We start from the raw sequence: 26633 nt of genomic DNA, 5'->3' as shown, positions 1-26633 counted from the left end.
GTGCATGGAATCCATTCGAGAGGAGTATCAGGGTAGGGAGGAATAGTTTGATTTTATAATCATAGACCCGCTGTGATTATTTTGTGCAAATTGTTCCTGTAATAATTAAATACTCCACTGGGAGCTGCAGAATGACTAAACTACTGCTGAAAGTGACTCGCTGTAGCAGTTAGCCCCACCATGTCGCAACCTGCACCACAGAACAGTTTACACCAGTGAAGCTACACCGCCTTGCAGCCTGAAAGAAAAAAAGTTATCTAGCTAAGCGTTTTCATCCTTTCTGTATTTGTATGCCACAACTGTATGCGCTGCCACAGCATTGCCGTGTTAGCAGGAACAGTTGCTGTCTCAAGGTAAGTTATGAATAAAAAAAAAAAAAATTACACATTCAAAAGCATAAAATTCTTCCATTCATCCATCAATGTTTTTTTTTCCATTCACTCACTTATTATTTTTTACAAAACACCATAGAAAATACCAGAGGGAACGAAGTAGCTCTGTACCAGTCAAGCGTTACTGTCGCATTCACGCTCCTTTGTAATATCTTTACAAAAGACGTCCAAATTTTTCTAAATTTCTCTAGCTTAAAAGAAATATATTTAATTAACTGTCATGTGAACAGGTAGGTACTCTGAACTTTGTTCTCAAAAATAATAAATATATGTCATCTGTATTTAATGTATCATTTTAGCATTAGCAATGTTATGACTTTATGTTTCAAATAAACCAACTGGATAATCTTAAGAAGAATACGTCAGGGTTTGGGAATCAAGAGACTGACCAAATAATGTATTTCTTCCTCTGTCTTCATCATATTCTCCTTTTTTTGTTGTTTTGAGTTTTGTTCCTCAGTAGAAAGTTTCTGAAAGGCTTGAGAATTTGGGCCCAAATCCGTCTGCAGTGGTGTTTACTAAGCTGATCACCTTGAACCACGGAGCCTACTGCCAAAGCTCACTGCTTACTGTTGATCCTCGCCACCTAGTGCCGAGTCCTACCGCTTCATGTGACGTCATTGGCCCAAATGCACACAATAGCATTTGCAGAGCTTTCCAAGTGTTCCTTTTCGAAGCCTCGTTGGCATGTGGGTGTGTGTGTGTGTGTGAAATCCAGTTGTGGAAATTCACAATTCATTAACCACCCGTGGATCCTATTATCTTTATACCGTTACTGAAAAGAAACACATCTCTAGCTGCATTCCTTACCAAAACACTGCTTTTGAATAATATGAGAAATGTTTGACTGTTTGACAGTAAATAAATTGACTGAAAGGGTTGCATGGTGGAATTATTGCCTTGCAGCAACAAAGTCATGGGTTCAAATCCCAGCCTGGGTTTTTTTCTGCATGGAGTTTCGTATGTTCTCCCCATGCATGGTTCTTATCCATTCTCTCTATAACAAATAGTGTCCTACTTGAAGATGCAACACACGTTGGGTGTCTACACTAAAACTGTGCATTATCACAAAAAAGTTTGCTTATGAAAATAGCAGCCAAGTCTTTAAACACTCTGCCTATACTGGAATGGACTTTCTTTAGATTTGTTAGCATGTCCATAAATATTTAAGCATCTTTGCAAATTCATGAATAAGGTATGTTGAAAACCTTATATGCATAATTAATCATCCACTCCAGATTCATGAGCCTTGCTTCAGTGAGAACAAACAGCTCTGTGGTCGCTGTGCTGTGCTTTGGATTACTGGAGTTTCTGGTGTGAGTGCACCCGTTAACCCACGAGTGGCCGTTTTGAATGGTGGGCATCTAGAAGTAAATGTGCATCGTTTCATGTGGACTACAGAAGGTTGCCATGAGAACTGGGCTTGTTTTTGTGTCAGAGGAGGCTAGCTGAATCTCTGCCAATGAAGAACGAGGAAGATGGGAAGGAAGGATGAAGAGGACAACAAAAAAAAAGAGTAACAGTGAGGATGGAAGGAGAAGGAGAGGGAAGTGGGAAATCTGAAGAGAGTCGGGAAGACTGAAAGGGAAGGATAGATGACAAAAGAAAATCAAAGATAAACGGATAAAAGAGGTGAGAAGAGATAAATCTGTTGCAGGCTCAAAAGGGATGAATGTGCTTAATTTATTCATTAGACATCAGCAGCCAGCCTCGTTCCAGTTGCAGAGGAAAGACTGACCCTATCGCTTTAATAGAACCTTTCAAATTCATAAGAGAATAAAAAATTGTACAGGTCTAAGGTATTTTCATTTATTTCCAAACTGGATCGGCAAGCGCATAAATCGTTTCAGTACTTTTCAAGGGTACTGCTGTGAAGACAGTCCCTGAAGCCCTCCGTGCTCACGCTGTCCTCATGCCCCACTTCAGGCGCTAGCAGCAGTGCACGCACATTACCACAAACCCCTCCCTGCCCCACCTAACCCCTCCACACACCTACTCTTGTATAGTCCCTCACCGCCCCCCCAGTGTTGAGCTATAAAAGGAAAATCTAAAGATAGTAACCACGGCGAAGTTCACTGGAGAGACACCAAGGATTTGAGAATGAGGGGGGAAAAGCACCTGCAGTTAAAAATAGCAGAGGCAGGCCTTTCGATCAGGCTATTTATAGAACACAACTGGCTCAAAAACCGCCACGGCGAATATAAAAATTTTAGCAGGGACGGTCTGACACTTGTTTTTAGCTGTCAGGGTTGGTTATATTTTGCCCAAGAGGAAAGAAATCTAATGATTAGACTAATAAAGAATGTGGGGGATGGAGAGAAAAGAAAAACAAGTGGAGCTCTAGAGTGAAATGAAACTGATCAAAGTCTTGAAAGGGAAATGTTTTTTTTTTCTGTGCAAATCATTCATAATTAAAGTCAGATAATACACTAACAGAGAGATAAAACAGAAGCTGAATCTCATTATGTGTGACCGCCCCACATTATTCAATCCTTTTATAGGACACGGCAGGAAATGAAGACCCGATGATATCCACCCAGGTTTGAGACCTTTTCAATTTGAATTTTTATGTGAGCTTGTTAAAGAGAGAGAGAGAGAGACAGATGTTACTCCTGCATTAGCCAAAGAAAGAGGAAATTGTGTGGCTTTTATGAAGTTGATTCAGCAAAGAGATCTTTGAAAGAGGCAAGACTAAATGGGAAGCAACAGCAAGCAACTGGAAAATTCATACATGCAGTAACAGAGGAGGAAAGCCTCCCTCTATTTGTGCTGGGAAAACATGCTTTTGAGATAAATACATTCAGAGAAATGTTTTGGTTTTGTTCCTTTTAAAATCTTTTTTTTAAATTCCAGCACAACAAAACAATTTGCTGCCGATATACAAATTTGTAGCTTTGAAAACTCTCAAATTAATTTTGCCTTTGCTGTCTTTGTCCTGTAAAACTAAAAATAAATAAGAGGAAAATGTTATGCAAAGTGCTTCACAGCTTTGCACAACAGACTCCCAAACAATGGAAAGGCTTCAGAGTTAAAAGTGGAGTGCAGATAATTGTATACCTAAATAATTATGGTGGTGGCAGGCCACTTCTCACCACTTCTCAAACACAGTCCCACTTGAGTTGTAGTTTATGACAATAGCAAAAAGGCAATAACCTGAAAAGACAATTTAACCTTTTCAAGAACAATTTTATGTTGTTTTTTTTTTTTGACAAATTTTGCCATGTGTACAGCACACACGGCAGGAATATCTCTTAAGACAATCTTAAATGTCTCCCAATAATCAAGGCATGTTAAGATTGTTTGAAACGGAAAATCGGGACAAAAAATGGCGTAAAAATCTTGTCGTTTGAACAAGGTATTACTCTCACCCAACGGTTTATTACAGGTGGGTGAGAGCTCCAACACATTTCAATTTAACTTGCATCAATGTTAATACTGGTCTGAATCAGCTGACCAGCTGATTCAACACATTTAAATTAACTTCAAAAGACCCTTACTCTATGACCTTCGACAAACAAGCATGCCCTTTTCTTCAGTGTAACACCATAAGCTTATCAATTTAACAGGTGTGCTTGGAAACTCAATCCAGACTTTCTAAGCAGATAGGTTTCAGTTTACAGGTTAACAATCAATCCCTATAATAATAGCAGGAAACTATCAGGTGTCATAGCCCCAAGAAACAAAATCCATATGACAGCTTTTATTATCTAAGGGTTATTAATAGTATGTTATCCCACAGTCAGCCTAAATACTGTATATTAACAGTTTATAGTATCAAAGTGCTAAGTGGAACCAAGAAGAATCAATTTGAAAATCGAGCTCAGTAAGGAAGTTGGTTTAAATCGCTACACTAAATTAATTGGCTTAACAATTAATCAGTCAACCAGAATTCAAGGTAAATGGATTCAGGCCAATCATTGCAGTAGTATAGAAGTGGTAAAGTAATGTTATATCAGCCCACTATTCATTAATGCAGACGCAATGAACCAAAAAGTGATTGGTGCCAGCATAAAAAGCTCATTTTAAACATGTACATCATTCGGTAAGATAATGATCACAAACTGAAGAGAAAACAAAGAGCTTGAGAACAGATTCAGGTCTTATAAACACTATAGTCCTCTAACATGCCAGTAATGAATGATAAGAAACAACGATGTTGGGATCAGTAGAGTTGCAGGCAGAAGACCGCTTAGCTCTAATAGCAGGGCTGGAAGATCAACCTCCGTCGTGTTCAGACAGCCATGTGACAGTAACTGCTTCTAAATGGGACATAAAGCTGGATCAGCTAAGCAGCTTCATTATATTTATTAAACTGTAGCACACACAAATGTTGAAGCACAGCTAAGATTGGTATAAAAGTTTGAAAAAATCTTTTTTTGTAAAATCTAAATTACATCATAATTTTGTTGCATTTTGACTAAAAACACTTATTTCTTTGGTTTTTGTTGCAGGACAGCAAAGTTGCCTCACTTTGTTCCATCACCACAAAGTCGAGTCATCAGAATCATTTTGTCTGTTTTTGATGGTTGACTGGAGAACCGAATAAAATCCAAGGTTCACTATTTAAGAACAGATCAGTTCCCATGCTAACCAGCTTGTGGCTATAAAACACTCAGCTCAACCAACCAGACAGAAAAGCTTTAAGTGAGGAGGAAATTCTGGAAGGCTTTTCTCCTCTTCTTTTGCACAAAAACAGGAAAAGCTATTGTCCTTAATGGCATGCCAATTGGATTAGAAAACTATTTTTTTTAGAAGTAATATTTTTTTATTTTTATTGTTTTTATTTGATCCTCTACAGAAGTTATTAGGTGACGAGTTTCACAACTTTAAAGTAGTCCTAGGTGAAATTCATTCAGGAGAAACAGCAGGGATGTTTGTCTTTATTTGTTCATCCTTCGTTTTATTCAAATTAATGTCTTTACTGCATTTTTAGATCTTGTGGCTTGATGCCATCACTCTTAAAAGATACAGGGATGTTAATGAAGTTGACAGGTTGACATTGACGATCCAGACATGTGAATAGTTTGCTCTTACTGACTGAAACTGAATGCACGCTCCCTCATTTTGAGTCAACCTCATGCCATGTTAAAGCCCACAGTAAATAGAAAGCTGGAAATAGCACAGAGTGAGCTTTGGCGTTCCTCTCTCGCTCATTTGTGCTCAGTGATCTGTTCACATGGAGCCAAGGCTCACACGTACAGATCTGCTCTTGCTAAGGCAGCTTCCTTATACTCAAGGTACATACAGTGTATGCATCATTGTGCAAATTTCTCTCTATTCTTCTTCTTCTTGTTAAGCTGGCATGTTACATCAGCAGTAAGGGATCCAATTAGGTCTCCTTTTTTAGCGTTGAATAGACTTTTTTAAAATAACGTTGCATTTTCCTTAGAATGACTATTTTTCTAAAAATTTACAAAGGGTCATATTATTACTGAAATCTTCAAGTATTGAAATCCAAACAGCGAGCTGCCTGTTTGAGATGGAAAACCTGGTGATGAATGCACAGAGGTGGGAGGCAGACAATGGCCGAACTAAAGGGCTGGTTTTGTGAAATGGAAATAGGAAGAAACATCGGAGCTTTTGAAAAGGCCAACCTGCAGGAGACGCATGTTTGATGATCATTACTATCTACCTGCTGCATCACCGGAGAAGGATGTCTCGTAGTTAAGCATGTCCTTTTTTTAATATAAAGGGCAAGTATGATAGTTTTGAGATGGAAGATGTAGGAATCTTTAAAGCATAAATCAATCCAAATTGGCCTTTTCGTGTATTTTAAAGCACGCAAGTAATTTCAAAATACTTTCCTGAAAAAAAAAAAAGAACCTTTGTATTCATATAAAATGAAAAACAGTACCTAAGATGGATGATAATGAAGCATATGAAACAGCTGAAAGTGACTGGCAATTGTTTTAAAGAGAAAATTTGTTTTCTAACAAAAAAAAGCAAAAGGGGCAGATTTTTCCTGATCTACCAGAAACAATCTCTCTGCTCAAAACCACTTTACATTGGAAATCAGAATTCAGGCAAAGTAACAACCCAAGGATAAAGGATGAGGGTACAAAAAATGACAGTGATGCCAGATAGCTTAAGCATGGAGTCAACACTAATGTTACTTATCAGCCGAAAGATTTTTCAGATAAGAAAATGCATGAGCTTTTTTGTGCTCCTGAGTCTATACTTATTGTCGGATATTTCTGAATCGCGTCATTACCGTATTGATATAATCCAGTGACACACTGAGTTAAGTTTAAATAAATTCACTGAAACTGTTGACTTCGACTTGGAAGCCTGCTAGCACTTTTCAAGTGTAATTTAGAGAACAATGTCCATGCTTTAAATTATGGTGAAGTTCAGAGCGAAGCAGAGACGCATGCAGTGTAAAAGTGATAGAGAGGTGATTGCATGGCATAACACGGTAAGAACAAGAAGGTCCGACTGCAAAGTAATTTATGATCATCTCCTTGGCCAATACCAGAGCGTAGATTATATCTTACAAATATATCCAACTATCATGAGCTTCAAGTCAGGACACAAGTGAAAACTAAAAGATGTAGCAGGATGAAATACACCTTTTAAAAATAACTGTCCACCTTCAAATTCTACTGGATGTCTATAGCCAAAGAGTCGATGCAGAATTTATTAGATAAATCTTTTGAAATACTCAGATATTAACACTGCTAAGTTTGTCTTTCTTTTAGAAAATCTTTGATTGTGTTCGAATTTAAAATTACAATTTCAAGCTTAAAGATTTTTTGGAGATTTTACAGAGACCACATTTTAGTTTAAGAAGAGAGAATGGATTTTGAGATAGAAATCTGCTTCACTCTTCACTTTCAGCCTGTTACCATTTTTGCTGCTCTGGCTTCATTTATTAATGCGTCTCTTTGGCTTCTGCAGCGAGCCACACATACTTAAAGTTTAATGATGAGCTCAGGTACTAACTTTGTAAATGTGGTTCAAGTGTTCACTTGAGAGAATAATGACCTACTGCTGGACTTTCAAATTTCTCTGAAGCTGCTTACTCAGCTCAGTGTCGCTGTTGTGAGCTTTTTCTGGGCTTGCAAAGCAAAGAGAAAAGCATCATCACAACATCACAAGGAACGATCTAATCCAATAGCATTGGACAAACCTGAAACAAATTAAACTAGGACAGGGGAAATTTGCAACCAAACCTAAAAACATGTAATTATTGAATTATGAAATTAGGAATCATGACACAAATACACATTTACAGTAAAATAAATATTACATTTAAAATTAATTGCAATCCATTGAACCCTTTGTTTATTTCTTGGAACAGGATCTCGAGGACCCCTCTCTTGTTTAAATATCACACGCTGACAGGATGAATTCACATCTCTCTGAAGAGTTGGACGTGATTTCAAAGGATCAGTAATAGAGAGAGTCAGGGCGGGTGAGTGGCGCCAGGAAATAATTCAAATACATCGGGTTAAAACAGATGGTTCGTGTGCATAATGTTTGCATAATAAACAGGGTTAGGATCACCATGCAGCACAGAGCCAGGGCAAACAGCATCCATATCTTTCATGTCTGCGTGTTAACCTCTGCTTTTACTCCCCAGAACTGCTGAGTCAGACAGTCACTGACAATAAGGACTGTTTTCAGCAATAACGGCCTTTAATTCTCAGAAATCAGATCTGGGTAATAACTAAAAACTCTTTCCTTTACTGCAGTCGGTTAATAGTGTATGTTTAACTGTGTCAAAGTACCAGTGATTTAAAAGAGAAAAAGTCTCTTTTAAAAAGTCTCAATAAATATCAATCAGGCTCCCATATATCTGATTAGTCTTGTATCTAATGGAAAAATCAATCAAAAAGATAAATTCTCACAGAGCAAGATAATGTGTAAAGGTTTTGTAATTTAATTAGAAGTTTAACCCTAATCAGAGTTTACAATTTGGTTTCTTAATAACTAACTACAACTGCATTTCAGTTAGCTATTAGCAACAAATGAGAAAACTAATACTGCTTGAAATAAACGTTCAGAACAATATTTAATGTGATTAAAGGCAAAGGTTTTCTTGACCTCTTGCTGAAGTTTAAAAAAAAACTTAATTTGAGTAAAATAAATTTGAGTTCTGTCTTAATAAAATAATCACAGGGCCTTACTTTGTGGCCTGGATCATCTTTTTTGACCTCTCAGTGACCCAGACTGGATCTCTTGACCTGCGTTTCTTACTGTCCTGTTCTCCATGACAGAGAAATCCCTGCACGACAGCTGCTCCACAGCCTGAAGGCTGGTCTGGGGTTGAGGGAAGTTTTGGCTAATATATCCTGCCCAGGTCAGTGGATGGTTACCTACTTTGGATCACCCCGAAGCCAAATTAGATATAAAAACAAAGTGCTCTTAAATAAAGTCACTGAGTAATGCTCTGAACACGTGGAGATGAGCAGGAAATAGAACACAAGAAACTGTTTGTATGTCAGAAAACAGGTGAGAAAATGTGAAGCACAAAAATAAAGCAGATTAAGACTTGATCCAAATTGACTGAAATAAAACTTATTGGATCTGTGTTCTGTTTTTCTCGTCTAGTCTTCCGAACAGGCCTGTGTTTATTCTGCAAGATTAGACAAATGTATTATTTTACTGGAGGTGGGAAAAGAACAAAGTTCCTTTTGGCCATGAGATTTAACATTTCTAATGAAACTGAAGAGCAGAACTCCCAGGACGTCGTCAAAATGGCTCTACCACTTCAGACTTGCAATCATGAACATTTAAAATTTCTGACCAACAACATATTAGCTGTCTGAAAGCGCAGAAGGAAAAGGTTCTGTCCAGGTAAATGTTTCAAGAAAAAGCTAAGAGAAAAGGAAAATAATCCATTATTTTCTTGTAGTTCTAGAAGAAAGAATAACTCTCTTCATTTCTTGCAGAGTGCAGTATGTACAGCAAACATATTTTCATGCTAAGTTAGGAAAGCAAAAGGTTAGATTGGAGGTGTTCGTATGCTCCACAGTCTTCAATAATAACCTTGTTGCAATCAGAGTGAAGCAATCAGCGTCCAAAATAAACAAGACAGAAATCATACATTTAAATGATGATGTGTTACTAAATATTTAGGGTCAATTTATCTTTTTCCACAGTAAAATCTAGTAGGCAAAAAAAAATGGCAAATAAAACTTCTTTTGCCTTTTATTTTGAGCCACACCATTGAAACGTGATACTGTGACTCTTGGTTTTTTCAATGATAGGTTTGAAATGCAGAAAAAAACAACTATTTGGCTACCAACCTTTAGAGGTGGGACATTTAGCGGTTTATTTTCCTTGTCAAGCGAGATGAAGGTGAAGAAGGCTGAGACAGCACGATATTTCCCTATCTGCTTCTCCATCAGCGAATCGGCATCCACCAGCACTTCTATTTCCATAGACCTGTTGCTGACAAACGTGAGCCGGCCCGTCACCGTCACCACGCAACCTTGGAGAGAAAAGGAGAAGGGCATTGAATAAATTGGTTTACCAAGTTTTAGTCTTAAATACCAAAGTACATATAGCATTTCTCGATGCGATTTAGTTTAACATCTCAAAATCGCTTTTGTTCATTACTCGCTTCAGGTACTTTGTTGTCCGATTTCATAATAAGTTGCAATGGACAAAAAAGGAGGAGCAGCAACACCCATTCATATAGGAAAGTAAATCTTGAAAATCATAAAAACACTGAGTGAACATTTAATTAAGAACATTTACACTGATCCATAAACATTTTGAGCTTTAGCAAGTTAACACTTTTTATTTCCAATTTTATTCTTTTACTTGAGGTGGGAAGCCCAAATCCAACCATAAAACACTCACAAACTATATTTTAGGGATACTGCATAGGATTCTGACAGCTGAACAGCATAAGCAATAGCTTTGCTACATCGATAAATAAATACAATATTTACAGAGAAGTCAAACACAAACCAAAGGTTGAAGGAGGTTGACGATGTTGCATCCATAGGTAAACTCAATGATGCAACATTTAGCTTGTAGCAAACACGATGGGTTAGGTTGCAATGTAATATTGTGAAATGAGTGGATAACTTGTTGATTTCTGTTTTGATTTTGTTAGAAATCTGATAAATTATTTAGTCTAAATTAAAAACTTGAGCCCTTTCAGAGAGGGTTGCACGATTAGTTCATAGCTAGTTATAGTTAGTGCAGACACTAATGACCAGGGCTGCCAACTGGACCATACACGGTTTATTTTCCTTGTCAAGCGAGACGAAGGTGAAGAAGGCTGAGACAGCACGATATTTCCCTATCTGCCTCTCCACCAGCGAATCGGCTGGTGGAGAGGCAACCGATTCGCTGCCTCTCCACTTGATTGTCCTGTATGTAAACGTTTTTAAAAGGATGTCTTATGTTAAACTGATATGGGAAAAAGTTTGTTCTGCATTTTAAGTAAAAAAATACAACACCTTTTTGAAGATAAACCTCATATAGATAAGAGGTAGCTCACTTAGACTCTCTCTCTCACTCCTGCATGCTATGTGTTAACGTTTCTCATCAATCCAAACAGCAATTCCATCAACCATCGGTATGAGTGACAAGTTGTGGCTCCTGTAGATAATCGGGTGTATTGTCATTCGGTGTTGTAAAGATACACCTTGCAAAAGGGGGAAGATTTTTAGAAAAGCATGAAGCTAAATACTTAAGATAAATAGCTGTTATGCATGGCTGAGAGGATTAGGGGGAAATTTTTTATTCTCAACAAAAATTCAGCAGCATGCCTGCAGAGAGGCGAGACGGTGGGACATTTGGAGCAGGAGGAAACTTTACTGACAACAAGACGTGTGAGACGGCCAGTCTTACAAGTGCTGAGGAGAGTTTATTCATTCATCTGCTCACACAAATGTAATCTGTGCTGCTTTTCTCTCTGAAAAATGTGCTCTTTTCTCAGGTCACCACAGGGCAGTAGGAGAACCAGTCTACCACTATAACTGGGCATGGCTGGTTCTACTCCTTTATTCTCTTTGATGTGCCTGCGTTGTATTATTACCACTGTTGCCATAGAGACAAGGAGAGAAGGTGTTATCTCTGCAGGCTGAGAAAGATGCTGGTTTAATATTGAATCGCTAATAAAACAATAAAAAGCCCAAGTAATAAAAGAAACAATGTTTCCAACCAAATATTATCGCCTTACGAAACAATTTAGACATGTTACTCAAGCACAGAATGCAAAAAAGGCTCTTCTTATGGAAAATGCTATTAATGTGGAAACACACAAGCTGGTGACTTTAATCAAAATATTGCGCTTGTTAACTGCAATGTTTTTAGGTACTCCTGATCTTTTTTCTTTTTTTTTGGTGGAACAGTGGATAATGAGAAATTAAAAATGGTAGAAAATTGGTAAAACAACAATTATTTGGTGGAGCTTTTTATCTAGGCAGGCCATTGCCTTCCTGTACAATTCTGCCCCCCCAAAAATGTGTGCTTCCACCACAGTCTGGGCTTTCTCCTCATGACTCAGATTCTCTTTGGTCAATTTTTGACCGAGTCAGTCAGCAAACAGAACGCGGAGTTGTGAACAATGACGTCGATTTTCTGCGCTGTTGTAGAATTGTTGTCTGCTTGTAGGTTGAACAGCTAAAAAAAAAAAAAAAAGATATTTTTTCGCTAACTTAATTTAAAACCTGGCTGGTTCTGAGGACCACGGATATATAAGAGATGATATATTAACTGTGACATCCAGATCAAAAACATCTTTCCTAGATAAACTGTAAAAGGGTGCATGTAGTACAATGGCTGTATATGAGGATGAGTAGCGACAAGTAGACGGGCTGATACACTGAAGCCATTTATCTTCCCCCTTGTCATCTGCCCCTTTGAGTGTTTTAGGATGTCACCACCAGGACCGAGTCCAGTCTCATTGAGATAAATCGCCTCTGGCACAGATGTAGACAGCTCAGCAGAGAGAAGTGAGATCTGCTCAACGGCATTATGACAAAAATGAGTCTTGATGATGGGTCTGGGTTTTTTTTTGGTTTTTTTTAAAGACCTTAGTGATTAATAATTGATTCATGCAGAAACATCCTGCATGTGTGCAGCTCTGAAGGTCAGCTCACGTTTTCGTCTGATGCAGCAAACCTGCGGTAGAAGCTTAAAGGTGTATACATTGAGCTGAGCGAGCGAAATAAAAGATTTGCCCTCTTTGGTACAGTCTGTATAAGTAACATTTATGTTATGAACAACAAGCAAAAATCGTTTTTCTCTAGAGTATTAAATTGGTTGAAGTTCCACTACTTTCTCATCTCGACTCTAGTGTTTATGATGAAGAAAAGCATCAAACATCCAAACTGTACAAGCGTAAAAGCAAAATCATGTTTATTTAGGTAAATGAAACAAAAACATAATTTTAAGGTTTTAAGATGAAACACTCTGTCATTATCCCCATGTTCATTGCTGTTTTTTTCTCTCCCTCTCCTGCTGTGTCCTTTCATCTGACATTCAGCTTTTGAGGTTTTGTGTATTTCTTCTCATTATTTGTACCTCTGGCTATTTTGTAGTAATTGATCACAAAAAAGAGCAGTGACTATACACGGGACATCAATGGGTAGAATCAAACATCTCTTTCTCGCTTATAAATAAAAACTATTGTTTTTTTTTTTTCAATCTGACATTACAGTTGCTTTACGTTTAGTAGAGTTTGGTTTGGATGTTGTGTGATTCTGATGTTTTAGCTGTGAAACAGGCAGGTGTTTTTGGGCTTTGTTTTATTAGGTTCCGCTCTTGTATTATTCCACGTATTATTGAAAATCTTATGAATAGACAAAGCTGTATTTTATTTTAAAATGGAAAAGAAATGCCCCAAAAAAATGAAATAAAGAAATTAAAATGACATTTTAATGGCAAACCCTCTAAATCAACCAAAGTGAGACTTAGGTTTTTAGATGGACCGCTCTTCTTGGCTCACATCAGAGTTCGAATACGCATTCACACCTCCCCAAACGGACGAGATTTTCTAGGCAAATGAACTAAAGTTTGATTAAAGCGGACTAAACAACCCCAAAACACTCACTACAGGGATTCATTGCATCAACCCCTAAACAACATCTTATTTTTTAAAGTCCATCTTCTTGGTCAACTTCCAAAGCTGTTCAAAAAATGTGTTCAGTATAGAAATCATTCTCAACCAGCTCGCTTAATCATCAAGATGACTGCCCAAAAGAGTAGGGAGAACTATGTGTTACTGGTCATTGTTATAAAAGGCTAAAATAAAACTAGCATTGATGCTTGAACCCTGGGAAAATGGATAAAAAAGACAAAACACAATATGAAATGGAGAAACTCTGAGCAGATATAGTCGGTGACCCTTTGAGAATGTTTTCTTTTTGATTCGCAGTAGTCCCTCTCGTACAAACTGTAATGTAGCTGAAGACAAAGTCTGAGCAGCAGAGCCATTAGCTGGGCATTAGAGATGACCTCCACGAAATAACTGCACATTATTTTTTCCAGTTGATTTCTGTCACTTGGGTAATAGGATGATTTTTTGGTTTTGTTTTGTTTTGTTTCCAGCTGTAAGCACAAACAAAGCATGTCTGCCAGTAAGAGACTTCTGTGTTTTTCCCCCTACTTAATCTATTAGCGATACTGGTAACAAACATCAATCAGACCAGGTCGGTGCAGGTTTTACTGGAAAACCTATATCTGAGCTAAAGCCCAAAGTAGCACAGCAGGTGTATGGTTACCATAGAGACTATGAATGCAAATTAGTGGATAGACATTGCTAACTCAGGAATAACATCAAATATTCAAGATTCTTTGCTGCTTGGGTACTTACTGATACCCAAGCCGCCTTGATACCCTGTATTTGACCTCCTGCATCTTAAGAATGATACTACTTCATCAAAAGCATCTAGAAAAGATCAATACAAATGTGCAGATACATTTGCACACCAGAGCAACACTGGCACAGCTAGAAATAGAGGACATGCATGTGGATTTTAAACAATCTGTACAGATTAGATTACACATTTTCATATTTAGATTTGTATGCAGTTCTTTGTGAAGTGAAACCTTGAACAAAAAGCAGAGGAGAACAAGTTCTAAAAATGGTGACGAGGCGGTCCGATCCTGCTTGAAACCTCTAACCGCTTCAGCTTATTCCGCAGCCTCTTCCCAGTGTTTTCAACGTCTCAGGCCCTACACACTGCTGCTTTTAAATCCTTATACCTTGATTGACAAAACCAACACAACAAGTGAATTATCCTGCTTGAATGAAGGAGATGTAGTTGAAAACACGTGTACTGTAAATGCAAAGCTGAGCTGGCACAGTCGTGCTGAGCTGTGACATTTCCTTTCCACTTCATAATTCAACAATGGGTAGAGATGAAGCCAGTCTATTGTTAACATTTTATCCTGGGGGATCACAACATCTGAACATTAGGACTGGATGTCTAGACAAGGTTCTGTCTAAAGCAAAAATGTAAAAAAAAAAAAAAAAGAAAGAAAAAACTGCATGTGCTGCTTTTGAAATGGTTCTGTACCTTTATAAACATTTGGGTCTGTAAAAAATCCTTTATTTTCCAATCTGAAAGTCAAAATACAATTTATTCTTTAATGTTTCTTCCATTAGTTGTATTGGTTAGAAAGAAGTATACGCAGTCATTATTACTGTTGACATACATTTGAAAGTGGAACACTTATATGAGTTTTATATATATACATCTCATACCTACGATTGCCTTTTCTGACCAACTTAATTCAAACACAGGACAAAGCATAAAGATTTAAGTAGATCTGGTCATGCAAACTAGGTCATTGATATAAAATCAACTGTCTATTTAGACTTTCTTCCATAAAAGCAATGATTCTCCAGGTGGCATCATTTCAAACACCAGAGGTGCCGCATATAAAAGCCACCATTTTCTGCAAAAATCACAGTGTTCAAGATAAATGCGACTCCTCATGCTTTAGAAAAATGCATTTGAGAAACCATTTGAAAACCTTTGACTCACATGAAAAGTGCAAAAAGGCAAAGTGTCAAAATGACCAGCACCGTGTCAAACACGCAAAGTTGAATTTTTCCTCATTAAACTTCAAAAGCGAAATTAGAATCTCTACCCATTCTATTAATCCAGTGTAGTTGCTGACTTGCTAGATTCAAATAGTGCGGATCATTTCGCGACTACTACTTTAATAGATGAGTGATATAAATCCAAGTGTGCATTCACCAGGCTATTCTTACCTTTCCTAATCTTGCGATGAAAGTTGATGGCATCCACAGAAGCAGTGACGATGTTTGTGTTGCAGTGCCGAGCGGCAACAATTCCAGCAACCTCGTCCATCAGCTTCATGGCTACACCTGTATTAAACACAAGCACAAAGAAGCTTTCACAGATGATTATTTTTAGATGTGCACTTCATTACACTTAGAAAACAGCCTTACTAATTTCTTCATTGATATAATTAGTACTGCTACACATTCGACCAGATAAAAGGCTGATTTAGTAATCAAACTGCTTGAAATTCTAAGAAATAAAAGACACAAATAGCCATATTGACACCAACCTCTGCTCAGGTAGGATGTGGCATTTAAACGATGCTTAAACGGTGCTAAGGAGCCTAAAGTATGCCAAGAAACCATCGCCCACACCACCACACCACCAGCAGCAGCAGCCTGAGCTGTGAATGCAAAGTTGGATGGATAAATGCTCTCCACCTGAATGTCAAAGCTGAAATCTACCCATTTTCCTTTGACCTCTGACATTAACATGGCATTTTCATCCACACAATTGTAGCCTGCTGGATATTTTCTTTTCTTTGCACCATTTTTTGTAAACCTAAAAGATGGATCATGAGGTTTAATATCACAGAAAATCAGAAGTTTCTGAAATACCCTGAGCAGTGCATGTGGCTGCTGCTTTACGCCTTCAAAGATCACCTTGCCAGCCTATTTCTTTTTTCACCAAAAGAGACATTTCTGAGATGGACTTAAGTGGGAACCCAAATACAATCGCACTGGTTAACTTATAGGACCTTTAACAGGACTTCATAATGGAGTGTGAGTCGCAGAGTTCTCCAGAAATCTCAAAGAACCTATTGAGTCTTACCGGAAAGTCTAGGAAGTCCAACAAATATCAACTTTTGTTTATAATAAAAAGTTTAGCATCAGTTTATCTCTAATTTTTGATAGCTCATCATTCTTGCATTAATGTTTTAGCTAACTCCTTCTCCTCAAGAATGGTACTAGGTGGAACTACAATTTTGGCAGGGATATGAACATCATTTATTGGCAAATGTTAGTCTATTTCTAACATTTTGGCATTGTTCTGATGAGTAAAAACCAGCATTTATTTTAATCTTTTTATGTGTTTTAGAAAGGGGGAAGCAAAAAGGTGGTGACTATGTGCTATTTGTTTAGGCAATATAAAATCAGTCATTGGCCATACTAGCTACGTATATTAACAGGCCCAAGAGTTCATATCTGCGCATCTCTAAATTACAGGCTTAAAGATCTTAGTCTAAATCACTGAGCTGGAAACCAGAGTTAAAGCCTACCAATAATTACTTCAGAACGTGGAAGCAGAGACGTTCACACATCCACACCCATACCACACACTCAGCCCTGGCAGCTGGTGACATGTGTAAAGGAAATAGTTGTTTGATGATTTCTCACAGAAAGTGGGACACGTTGTATGGAGTGGGTGGGATGGAGATGAGGGAAAAACAAGAGGATGACATCTGCTTCTCAGAGACAGTCTGTGAGCATGTGTGACGTGTCTGTTTGTGAATGTGTGTTCATTTACAGACAGTCAGACCGTTCGCCACACACTTCGGCCGCCCCGACTGTTCCTTCTGAGCTGCGTTATGTATCTTTTATGTTACAGAAAATCAATAAGGATGCTTGCTGAAGGCTGATTCTGCTCCCTGAGGCATATACCATCTGCACTGTGTGGCTCTATTTAAGACAGCCAAGTGTGTGGGAGCATAAACAAAATGTGCTGCTTTGCATTTGCCATGAAACTGGGTCCACTGAGCTGATTAAGATTTAAAGATGCAATTAATTTGACATCCAGCATCAGTCTTATCTTTAAACCGATTTACAGCATTTTTAAAGTATATCCATTAGGAGTTATACTCTGGTTATGTATTCAAATTTATGACCAGATATTTCAAAACAGAAAATGAACCAACTTGTCAACCAAAAATGATCACCTCACAGTTCAAATTGGTGGCAAACTGCCCCATTCTGTATGCAACAAAACATCATGCATACCTTCCTGAGTCTGTTGAGAAGATATTTTTGAACTTTTCCACTGTTATGTTTAGAAAATTGATGAGATCTCACTTAGGATGGAAAATATCCCCTAGGTGTGCAGCACATGCAAAACATAGAGTGGTCATGTTTGCGAATGTAACATTTAAAGGTGGTGGTTGGTGACCTCAACAAAATGATGACAGCAAGTAAAGGTACTATGTTACAAGGGATTACAAATTAGCATTGGTTTGAAAAACCCGGACTTTAACCAATTTGACTGCATTGTTTGATTATTTGGATCAACTGAAATGTATACATGATTAGATTAAAGATATTTTTTATCTAATTTAAAGTGCCTTGAGATTACAGGCTTTGAATTGGAGTTATATAACTCAAATAAACTCAACTGAATTGAACAAAAGGTGCAGCATCAAGAATTATTACCTTAATGTATAGTCATCGCCATTTACATTCTTGCTTAATGCACCAAATTAGTCTACTATATTTGACCCTACAAATCCATATTAGAACCTGCTCACAATAAAAACATTTGACCAAAATGCTTGAACAGAGTAAGTCAAGGACAATGCTGTCCTGAACGACCGTAGATGCTTGTCTTTGTTAATCACTACCGCCGGCTTAAGCATTAATGCAACTCCTGCAAAAAACATTCTCCTTGTACAGTCAGAGTAGAAGGTTGAAGTAATCCTCAATGTGAGACTGCAAACGAGGACAGCCTAGGCCAAGACAGCCCTGGGCCTGACGTTACACATTCACTGGATGACATGGCACTCATGACTCTCTCTTTGCCGTAGGGTGGGAACACAAAAAGGCGGAGGGAAGGGGTAGCGGTGGTGTGTGTGAAGAGGGAAGACAGCTCACTCTAAATGGGGGGAAAAGGGGACAATTAGCAACCAAGTCCCCAGTGGAGCCCAGTCCGCCACAAGGCAGAATACCTATGTGATTAGATGCCTTGTGATTATTTCCCAGAACCTGAGTGCGGTGCTGTCCACGGGCTATGATGAAAGAAGTCTTCAAGGCAGCTCTTCCTGCCCTTCAACTATTTATTCTGACTTCAAGCTTTTTAATTCATTACTCGCTAAGATACAGAACACCCTACACTACAAGGAATACCTTCCGCAAAGTGCGACTAACTTCAGTTCCTTTATATATTCACTCAGCACTATGCTTCGGTTTTCTCCTCTCTTTCTTCTGTTTTTGGTTCTATGTCAATCTTTATTGATGAATTTCCATCTCTTCCCGTCATGCTCATTCCCTCCCCAGCAAGTCCTTTAATCACGGACGGTATCAAACAGCTCAAACTGCCTCCTAATGAGCTGTTTCTATGGAAACCGCTCCTGTTAACGGTATTGCAATGCACCCAATCCCACCCACATTTCCTCCAAAACTCCTATAGGCTGCGTTTGCTCCAACATATCCCGCTTCCAGGTAAACATTAGTAAACAGCAGGCAGCTTATTAACAAGTCTGCATGTGGCTTTAGGTTGCTGCAAATCGTATTAAGCTCATGATGACTTTTCTTATTAACTGGAAACCTCATGAAAAGCAACGTCTTCCATATTTATTGCTCCAAAGGTAAAAAGTTTAAAAAGCCATGTAAAGAATCCCTCTTTTTGTTGCAGTAACATAATCTCACATTGAAAAACACAGGAATTGCCAACAATTATCAGGAGTACATCGCAAAAGTTTTATTTTTTTAACACATTTCTCGTCGGCACTCAGGTGGAGGAGGATGTATCTTTTGTCCCCCGTGCACACTGGGCAGAATGGTAAGAAAGGAAAAACATTCTCCACAGATCAGGAAAACCGCAGCAAACAGTGGCATGTCGGGGGTCACATTGTTACCATAACAACTACCAAACGCCATCTACATGCTAACCTGCCATTTGGGAGTGATGCAAGGAAAAAGCCTTTTCTGTCTTACCATCACACATTCAAATATGTGGGATTTGCTTAAACGTGCCAGGACTTTAGTTGGAACTGTGTTCTTTGGTCAAATGAGAAAAACACTGAGCTTTTTTGGCATAAAAACAACAGTCCTGGTGGATTTGAAGAACGAATATGTTGAAAAGTGCTAGGGTTAAGGTTAGGGTTAGGTTACAGTGAATAACTGTTGAAACAAGTAGCGGATCTTTAATACTGAGTGCATGTGCATTTCAACATGAATTCTTTGCAAAGAATGCTTGTCTAAGATTCCTGTCTCAGTATCCTTCAGTCTTATTAAATGTTATAGGAGGAGATCATTTTCTGTCCTATTGGTAAAAAGTGGGATTTGTCACTTCTTAACTAAATGAAGTAAATGAACTAAAGGCAACCAAAGAAAATGGCTGAATGTCAGATTTAAGCATATTCTTAACTGTGTATATCTTTGATGGCATAGGTCATGTGATGCTGCAGGTCCGTACTCTAAAAGTTAAAACTGATATAGTTAAAGATATGTGGCTGCTTTCTGTGTTTTCCAAGTCGATGCTTTACAACCTCCAAAAATCTGCATTGATCTGTTGGGTACTTTTCAAGTTCCCAATTTTATCTTCTCTAAAAATATTTCAACTTCCCATCCAGACTAAAAAAGATCCAAGATACTGTAATAAAATATACATTCATCTGAGTGGCCTTAAATTATTACTTTCTGGCAGCAACTTGCACTTTGGACTTACTTTTTTTGCTGCCTCCAGCATCACCAATCAAGATGGTGCAATGAGCTGTGATTGGTGGCTGTAAAAAAAAAAAGATTACAATTGCCTGCTGAGCATGTTTCCGTGGAGGGGGAAAAAAAAAAACTTTAACGCTGAAGCTGAACAAATGTGTTTCACTGCCTTCTCAGGTTGAACACGTTGTTGATCAGCGAAAAGGCTTTTCACATTATAACTACATCTAAAACCAAGTGTCAACATAAAATACAGCTCTTTTGTGAATATAACTTCAGAAAGGTGGAACTTGAACGTAAAATATGAAAAAGTTGGTTTGCATTCATTGATGAAAAGTGTAAGCAGTAGTGTGGAAGTTTAAAGCTAAATTCTGGCTAATTATATTGTTTATTATTTTAAATAATTCAAATCAATCCATTCAATGATTTAAACTATTTGCAATATGTGTTTTTCACTCAAGAGTCCCAATTAATATTGGCTAAAACGTTTGAGCAGATGTCTTGGTGTGAATAATAATATCTATGTCAATGCCCTCAGGAGTTTTATCTCCAGCTAAACCCAACATGGCTGCAGAAAATGGGCACTAGTCACTGTGTTTTGTTAAACCGAAACTACAGTAACTGGTTTCTTTGTGTGTGTGTGTGTGTCGACGTGTGTGTGTTTGTGTTTCTTTTTAAGATAAAAAGCACTGATAGCTTTTTTTTAATTATTTTTTTATTTTTAAAAAAAAATGACATCAACTTTGTTAAATAAGCCTATTATTGCATTTTTAGACTTGCTAAAACATCTTAGTGTACTGGATGATGTTGTCAGGGGAAGATTTGTTCACATCCACAATCAGGACCCAGGCTTCCTTGCGGCATCTGCCTATCGGCTACGGATGTGTTAAATCAATTTGATGAAATTAAGGTGGGTGGTTTTCTCTTTCATTGATTCTATGTCAAACATTCAGCACAAGTAAACAGAATCTCTCTTTAGCTGGTTTAAACATGGTTTGCTGGGTCTTTAGGTAATTTAATTAAAGCTTGTCTGAGCTGACAACCGCTAAAAAAGTAAGAAGTATTTGAAATCAGTCAACCTGTCTGAAACCAGCATCACACATTACAAACATAAAGGAACAGAATATTTACTTCTGTTTTATTCCCTAATCTAGAATGCAAACAGATGGGTTGGTGCAGAGGTTCTCTTTTATTGCATTGTGTACAATAGATAGCTTGTTTTCCTTTTGTTGAGGCAAATTTGAAAGTAGGCTTTCTGTTTTTCTGCAGCTGTCATGACAACATGATGTGTAAACGATACCATTTGTGTCTTTAGTCCTCCCACTAGGCGTAAATCCCCCTTTATAGGTGCATTTACCTAATCACTACAGTATCTTCAATCAACCACTAAAGATTGTTGGATAGAAGACAATCCTGACTGCATTGTCTTCTAAACAGAATCAAATTGAAATGCATGTAATTGGTAATTATTCTGTCTCCAAGATTGGACTGAATAAACTACATATTTATGTGTATAAATTGTACTTTTTTATTTATTTTTTAAATAAGTTGCAACAACAAATTAACACTTTACTTAAGTATATTTTGGAGTACTTCGTACTTTCCTGGAGTATGAAAATGTTTGATGACTTTCACTTTTACTTCACTATTTTTCCGAACTTAATTGCGTACTTTTACTCCGATACATTTTCAATGTGTGGTTTAGTTACTCGTTACAAAACAGCGAGAGAGAGAAACAAAGTGTTTTGACCCCACCTACTGATTAGCAAGTAGCAAGCAGGCTACCGAACAAAGTCGTAGCCTGCTTGCCTGGGCTTGTTCATCACCTCCAATAGGATACACCTGTTTCGCTTCTCCCATTGTTGGGGAAATCAGAAATCAGAACACGTTACATCGGGTGGGTGGGAGGGCCGTACACAGAACAGTGCTGCCCGCACTGACGCGGCTCAAGGATTACGTGACACGCAGCGCCGTGCCCTATCATGCACTGTAAGCTATGTAATGTGTTTTGAGGCAATTGACCAAAATCCCGGACAATTCTTAAATTCCCCCCGGACATCTTTTTAGGTCTGAAAAGTAGGACATGTCCGGGAAAAAGAGGACGTCTGGTCACCCTAGTTCAATGGGGGACAGAAGCCATAGCGATAGCAATTTAGACTAAATGTAACGAATATAGGAAAGGCATGCAAGTTCAAAACCACAAACCATTAACATGTGCTACTCTTTAAAACTGGAACAATTTATTAGCAGGTTTCATTTTGCCTGCACTTGGTTGGGTACATTATTTTACGTTTATTTGACAAGTTTACCAAAATATCAGACATGTCATTCAAACTTGCCTTGTTTTACTTTTTACTTGTACTTTTCATTACATTACTTGAGTACATCCATTTTTACAGTAATTTCCATACTTAAGTACAAGACGTTTCAGATACTTTAAGACTTTTACTCAAGTAACATTTCAGTCAGTGACTTCGACTTTTACCAAAGTCGTATTTTGGAGAGGTACTTGTACTTTTACTTGACTCTGAGATTTCAGTACTTTATACAACACTGCAAAACACCCCAAAGTGGCTCAATAATATTTAGATCTGGTGACTGTGCAGGCCATGGGAGATGTTCAACTTCACTTTCATGTTCATCAAACCAATCTTTCACCAGTCTTGCTGTGTGTATTGGTGCATTGTCATCCTGATACACGGCACCTCCTTCAGGATACAATGTTTGAACCAGAATGGTTCGGTAGTCCTTGGCAGTGACGCGCCCATCTAGCACAAGTATGGGGCCAAGGGAATGCCATGATATGGCAGCCCAAACCATCACTGATCCACCCCCATGCTTCACTCTGGGCATGCAACAGTCTGGGTGGTACGCTTCTTTGGGGCTTCTCCACACCGTAACTCTCCCGGATGTGGGGAAAACAGTAAAGGTGGACTCATCAGAGAACAATACATGTTTCACATTGTCCACAGCCCAAGATTTGCGCTCCTTGCACCATTGAAACCGACGTTTGGCATTGGCACGAGTGACCAAAGGTTTGGCTATAGCAGCCCGGCCGTGTATATTGACCCTGTGGAGCTCCCGACGGACAGTTTTGGTGGAAACAGGAGAGTTGAGGTGCACATTTAATTCTGCCGTGATTTGGGCAGCCGTGGTTTTATGGTTTTTGGATACAATCCGGGTTAGCACCCGAACATCCCTTTCAGACAGCTTCCTCTTGCGTCCACAGTTAATCCTGTTGGATGTGGTTCGTCCTTCTTGGTGGTATGCTGACATTACCCTGGATACCGTGGCTCTTGATACATCACAAAGACTTGCTGTCTTGGTCACAGATGCGCCAGGAAGACGTGCATTAACAATTTGTCCTCTTTTGAACTCTGGTATGTCACCCATAATGTTGTGTGCATTGCAATATTTTGAGCAAAACTGGGCTCTTACCCTGCTAATTGGACCTTCACACTCTGCTCTTATTGGTTCAATGTGCAATTAATGAAGACTGGCCACCAAGCTGGTCCAATTTAGCCATGAAACCTCCCACACTAAAATGAGAGGTGTTTCAGTTTCATTGTCCAACCCCTGTATATATACTGTATGTATATATATATATATATATATATATATATTCCGTATACGTCTGTCATTATTTCCACTTACTGGGCAACACTCAGAGTATCACACGCATGATTTCTTTATTAGAAGTAGCCAGTTTTTTAAGGAAGTCATCTAACTATGTTGCCATAAGTAATACCGCTATTTCTGTTACAATTTTTTTTTTAACTAAGTGTTTGACAAACAAGATTACTTCCACCTCAGGCACTGAAATGCTTAAATGCTCCCTGATCAACAACCAGAGCAGAGAACAGATGTCAGAACACCAAGTAGCACATCCTCTGTGTTCAGAGGTTTAGCAGCAATTCTTCATCAAATTTCACAACAAATATCTACATTTTATCTCTTTACCATCCTAAGAACTGGCAACGTCACTTCTGTGCCTGTAAAACTCTGCAATACACAATCCAGCTGGTAATGAATTGTAGATAGTTGCTTTAGCGCACATGTAGCGATCAGCTGCTGTGTCCATGGAAACAGGTGGCACGCTTGTTAACGACACGAAGGGAGGAAGGGGGAAGAAGAGAGCAAAAGATAACGAGCAGAGGTAAAGACACAAAAAAAAGGAGAGCAAAGGCAGAAGGACTCAAGACTTCTGTGGGGTTCTATGTTCTGATCTTGCTTTTATTTGGAATATTTCAAGACACATCTGATGTTTCATAACTGTCCTCAGGCGTCCGATCATTTAAGAAAAAAATGTCAAAGTCCTTGAACTCTTAATGTTCTTTAGAGTTTTACAAACTATGTTAGGGCTACATGTAACCTAAGGCCAAATTCTAATTTCCAGTTACAAAAAAAACTTTGATTCAGCCTGTCTTTCTCCAGGTCGCCTCTTGTCTTGTATATAGTTTTACAGACGCCTGGTAAGATGTAAAACTGAAGCTACAGAGCAAAAACTCATGTGCGGTGTTTCCAAAGATGTTCTGATCTTTCAGATCTGACTGTGCTTGTGTGACTCTGTAAATATTCCCTACTGTGTAGGGAATATTTATCAGCTATCCAAACAACAATTGATCAGCTATCCAAACAACTTCAGAGGAAATAAATTGATCAATAAAATTTATTCATCTGACAAACTTTTCTATTGAGTTTCTCACAACTGCATTCATAAAGTAAGTTGGAAAGATTTCTTATAATTTCATAATTAATATTTATTGAAAAACATGACATGGACAATCTAACAATTTAGAAGAGGAAATATAATTTATTAATCACTCTACAATTATTAACAAAGTAAACTACATAATTGCAAGCATATACAATCTAATATCTACGAAACAAATAATTGTACTTTTATGCTAGCTTTTTTCCATAATAACTAAGCTGATTCAAATTCTGGATTTTTTATTTTTTTTTAGCTCTTCTTAGTTCTGAAGAAGGATGAGAGGCGCAACGTCTTCAAGAAACGAGGAAAGTCCAGTTGCCACCTACATTTAGAATTTCTCAGGAATTTACAAGAGTAATCTTGCAGAAGTGACCCAATAAGAGTATTACTTATTTTTATCTTAAATAAAGCAAATACGTACTGTGAACTGATGACATGCATTTTTCAGAATTGCATCAGCCATATCCTAACATAAGCAATGTTCGGCATAAAGTTGTTGAAATAAGCAAAGTGTTCTCTGGCAGAATGTTTTGTTTAGTGGCTGTAAAACATGGACACATTGTACAACTACACCTGAGATCACCACAAAAGCAGATTTTTGAACATAGAATATAAAACTTAGCTTTTAATTATAGGACATGTCTGTATCTCACTCTATCTCAAATAAACTCAAGGCTAAATAAGATTTTTTTTCCTTTATGACGGGGTTTTATTTTACATTAGTGGATTGCAGCAACAAGCTGTGTTCGGTGACAATAAACTTGATGTGCTCCTGAGCCTGTGCAGCGATTTCCACTTACAGAATCATGTCTATTTTTAATGCAGCGCTGCCTCAGGGCCTGGAGATCACAACCATTTCACATTTGTCTTCAGCCTTATTCTTTCCATCCAGAGACCATGTTAGATCATATGGCACATTTCATTATATTAAGTACCATACGTGACTATCTAATCTATCATGCGTTTTAATACAAATAGTTTTTGAGTCTGTCCCCGCATTTCTGAAACATAATCACAATTTAAAACCTTGTAGGAGGAAGTTTATTTTGGATAATCTAGACTCTTTAATTTCAATGTTTCAGCTGTTTTCTTTTTCCTAAAATGGGGAAAAGGTGAATGTTGCATAATTAGAAAAAAAAACAATAATCTTCCTAAATAATCACTATCAAAGCCACCCACGAGTAGAAGCCCAAACAACTGCGAAACAAAAGATAACGCACTATGACAGTTGGATTATCATGTGTTAGTGACCATGACATAACTGTCGAACCACTGGCTCTCTAAGCTGAGGACACAGTACGTTCGCAGAGTGGAGGGATGGAAGAGGAGCTACGAGAGGAAAAGAGAGAGAGCGAGCACCCTGACTGCCTGACCTGACTCGGTTATGTAAACAAAATAAGTGTAGCGAAAGCAGCAGCAAGCAAACAACAGGGTACATTGCCTAACGAGCAATGGCATGAAAGAGTCAACAGAATGCGTGTGCGTGTGTGTGTGTGTGGGGGGGGGGGGTGCGTGCTGAGTGTGTGTGCTTTTAAATTACCTGAATGCTTTTACCATATTTGATTTTAATTGGACACATTTACTAGCGAGCCCTCCAAATTAAAAAGGCAACCATGAATCTACAACGTTTATCTTTCTGTCCATGATCCTTCTTCTTTCC

The 26633-nt window shown here is 38.2% G+C and overlaps 1 protein-coding gene across 1 annotated transcript in view; it reads right to left on the bottom strand.

Annotated features, from left to right (window-relative positions):
• acot7 (acyl-CoA thioesterase 7) overlaps positions 1-26633 on the bottom strand; it is a 64631-nt gene that overhangs the window by 6779 nt on the left and 31219 nt on the right. Inside the window, 2 exon segments of the mRNA XM_032571457.1 lie at positions 9644-9828; positions 15580-15696. Coding sequence (XP_032427348.1) covers positions 9644-9828; positions 15580-15696 — 302 coding nt within the window.

Source organism: Xiphophorus hellerii, chromosome 1, assembly GCF_003331165.1.
Source record: "Xiphophorus hellerii strain 12219 chromosome 1, Xiphophorus_hellerii-4.1, whole genome shotgun sequence".
In the NCBI taxonomy this organism is placed as follows: Eukaryota; Metazoa; Chordata; class Actinopteri; order Cyprinodontiformes; family Poeciliidae; genus Xiphophorus; species Xiphophorus hellerii.
The sequence above is the reverse complement of the archived record's forward strand: the minus strand, read 5'-3'. Positions and strand labels throughout refer to the sequence as shown.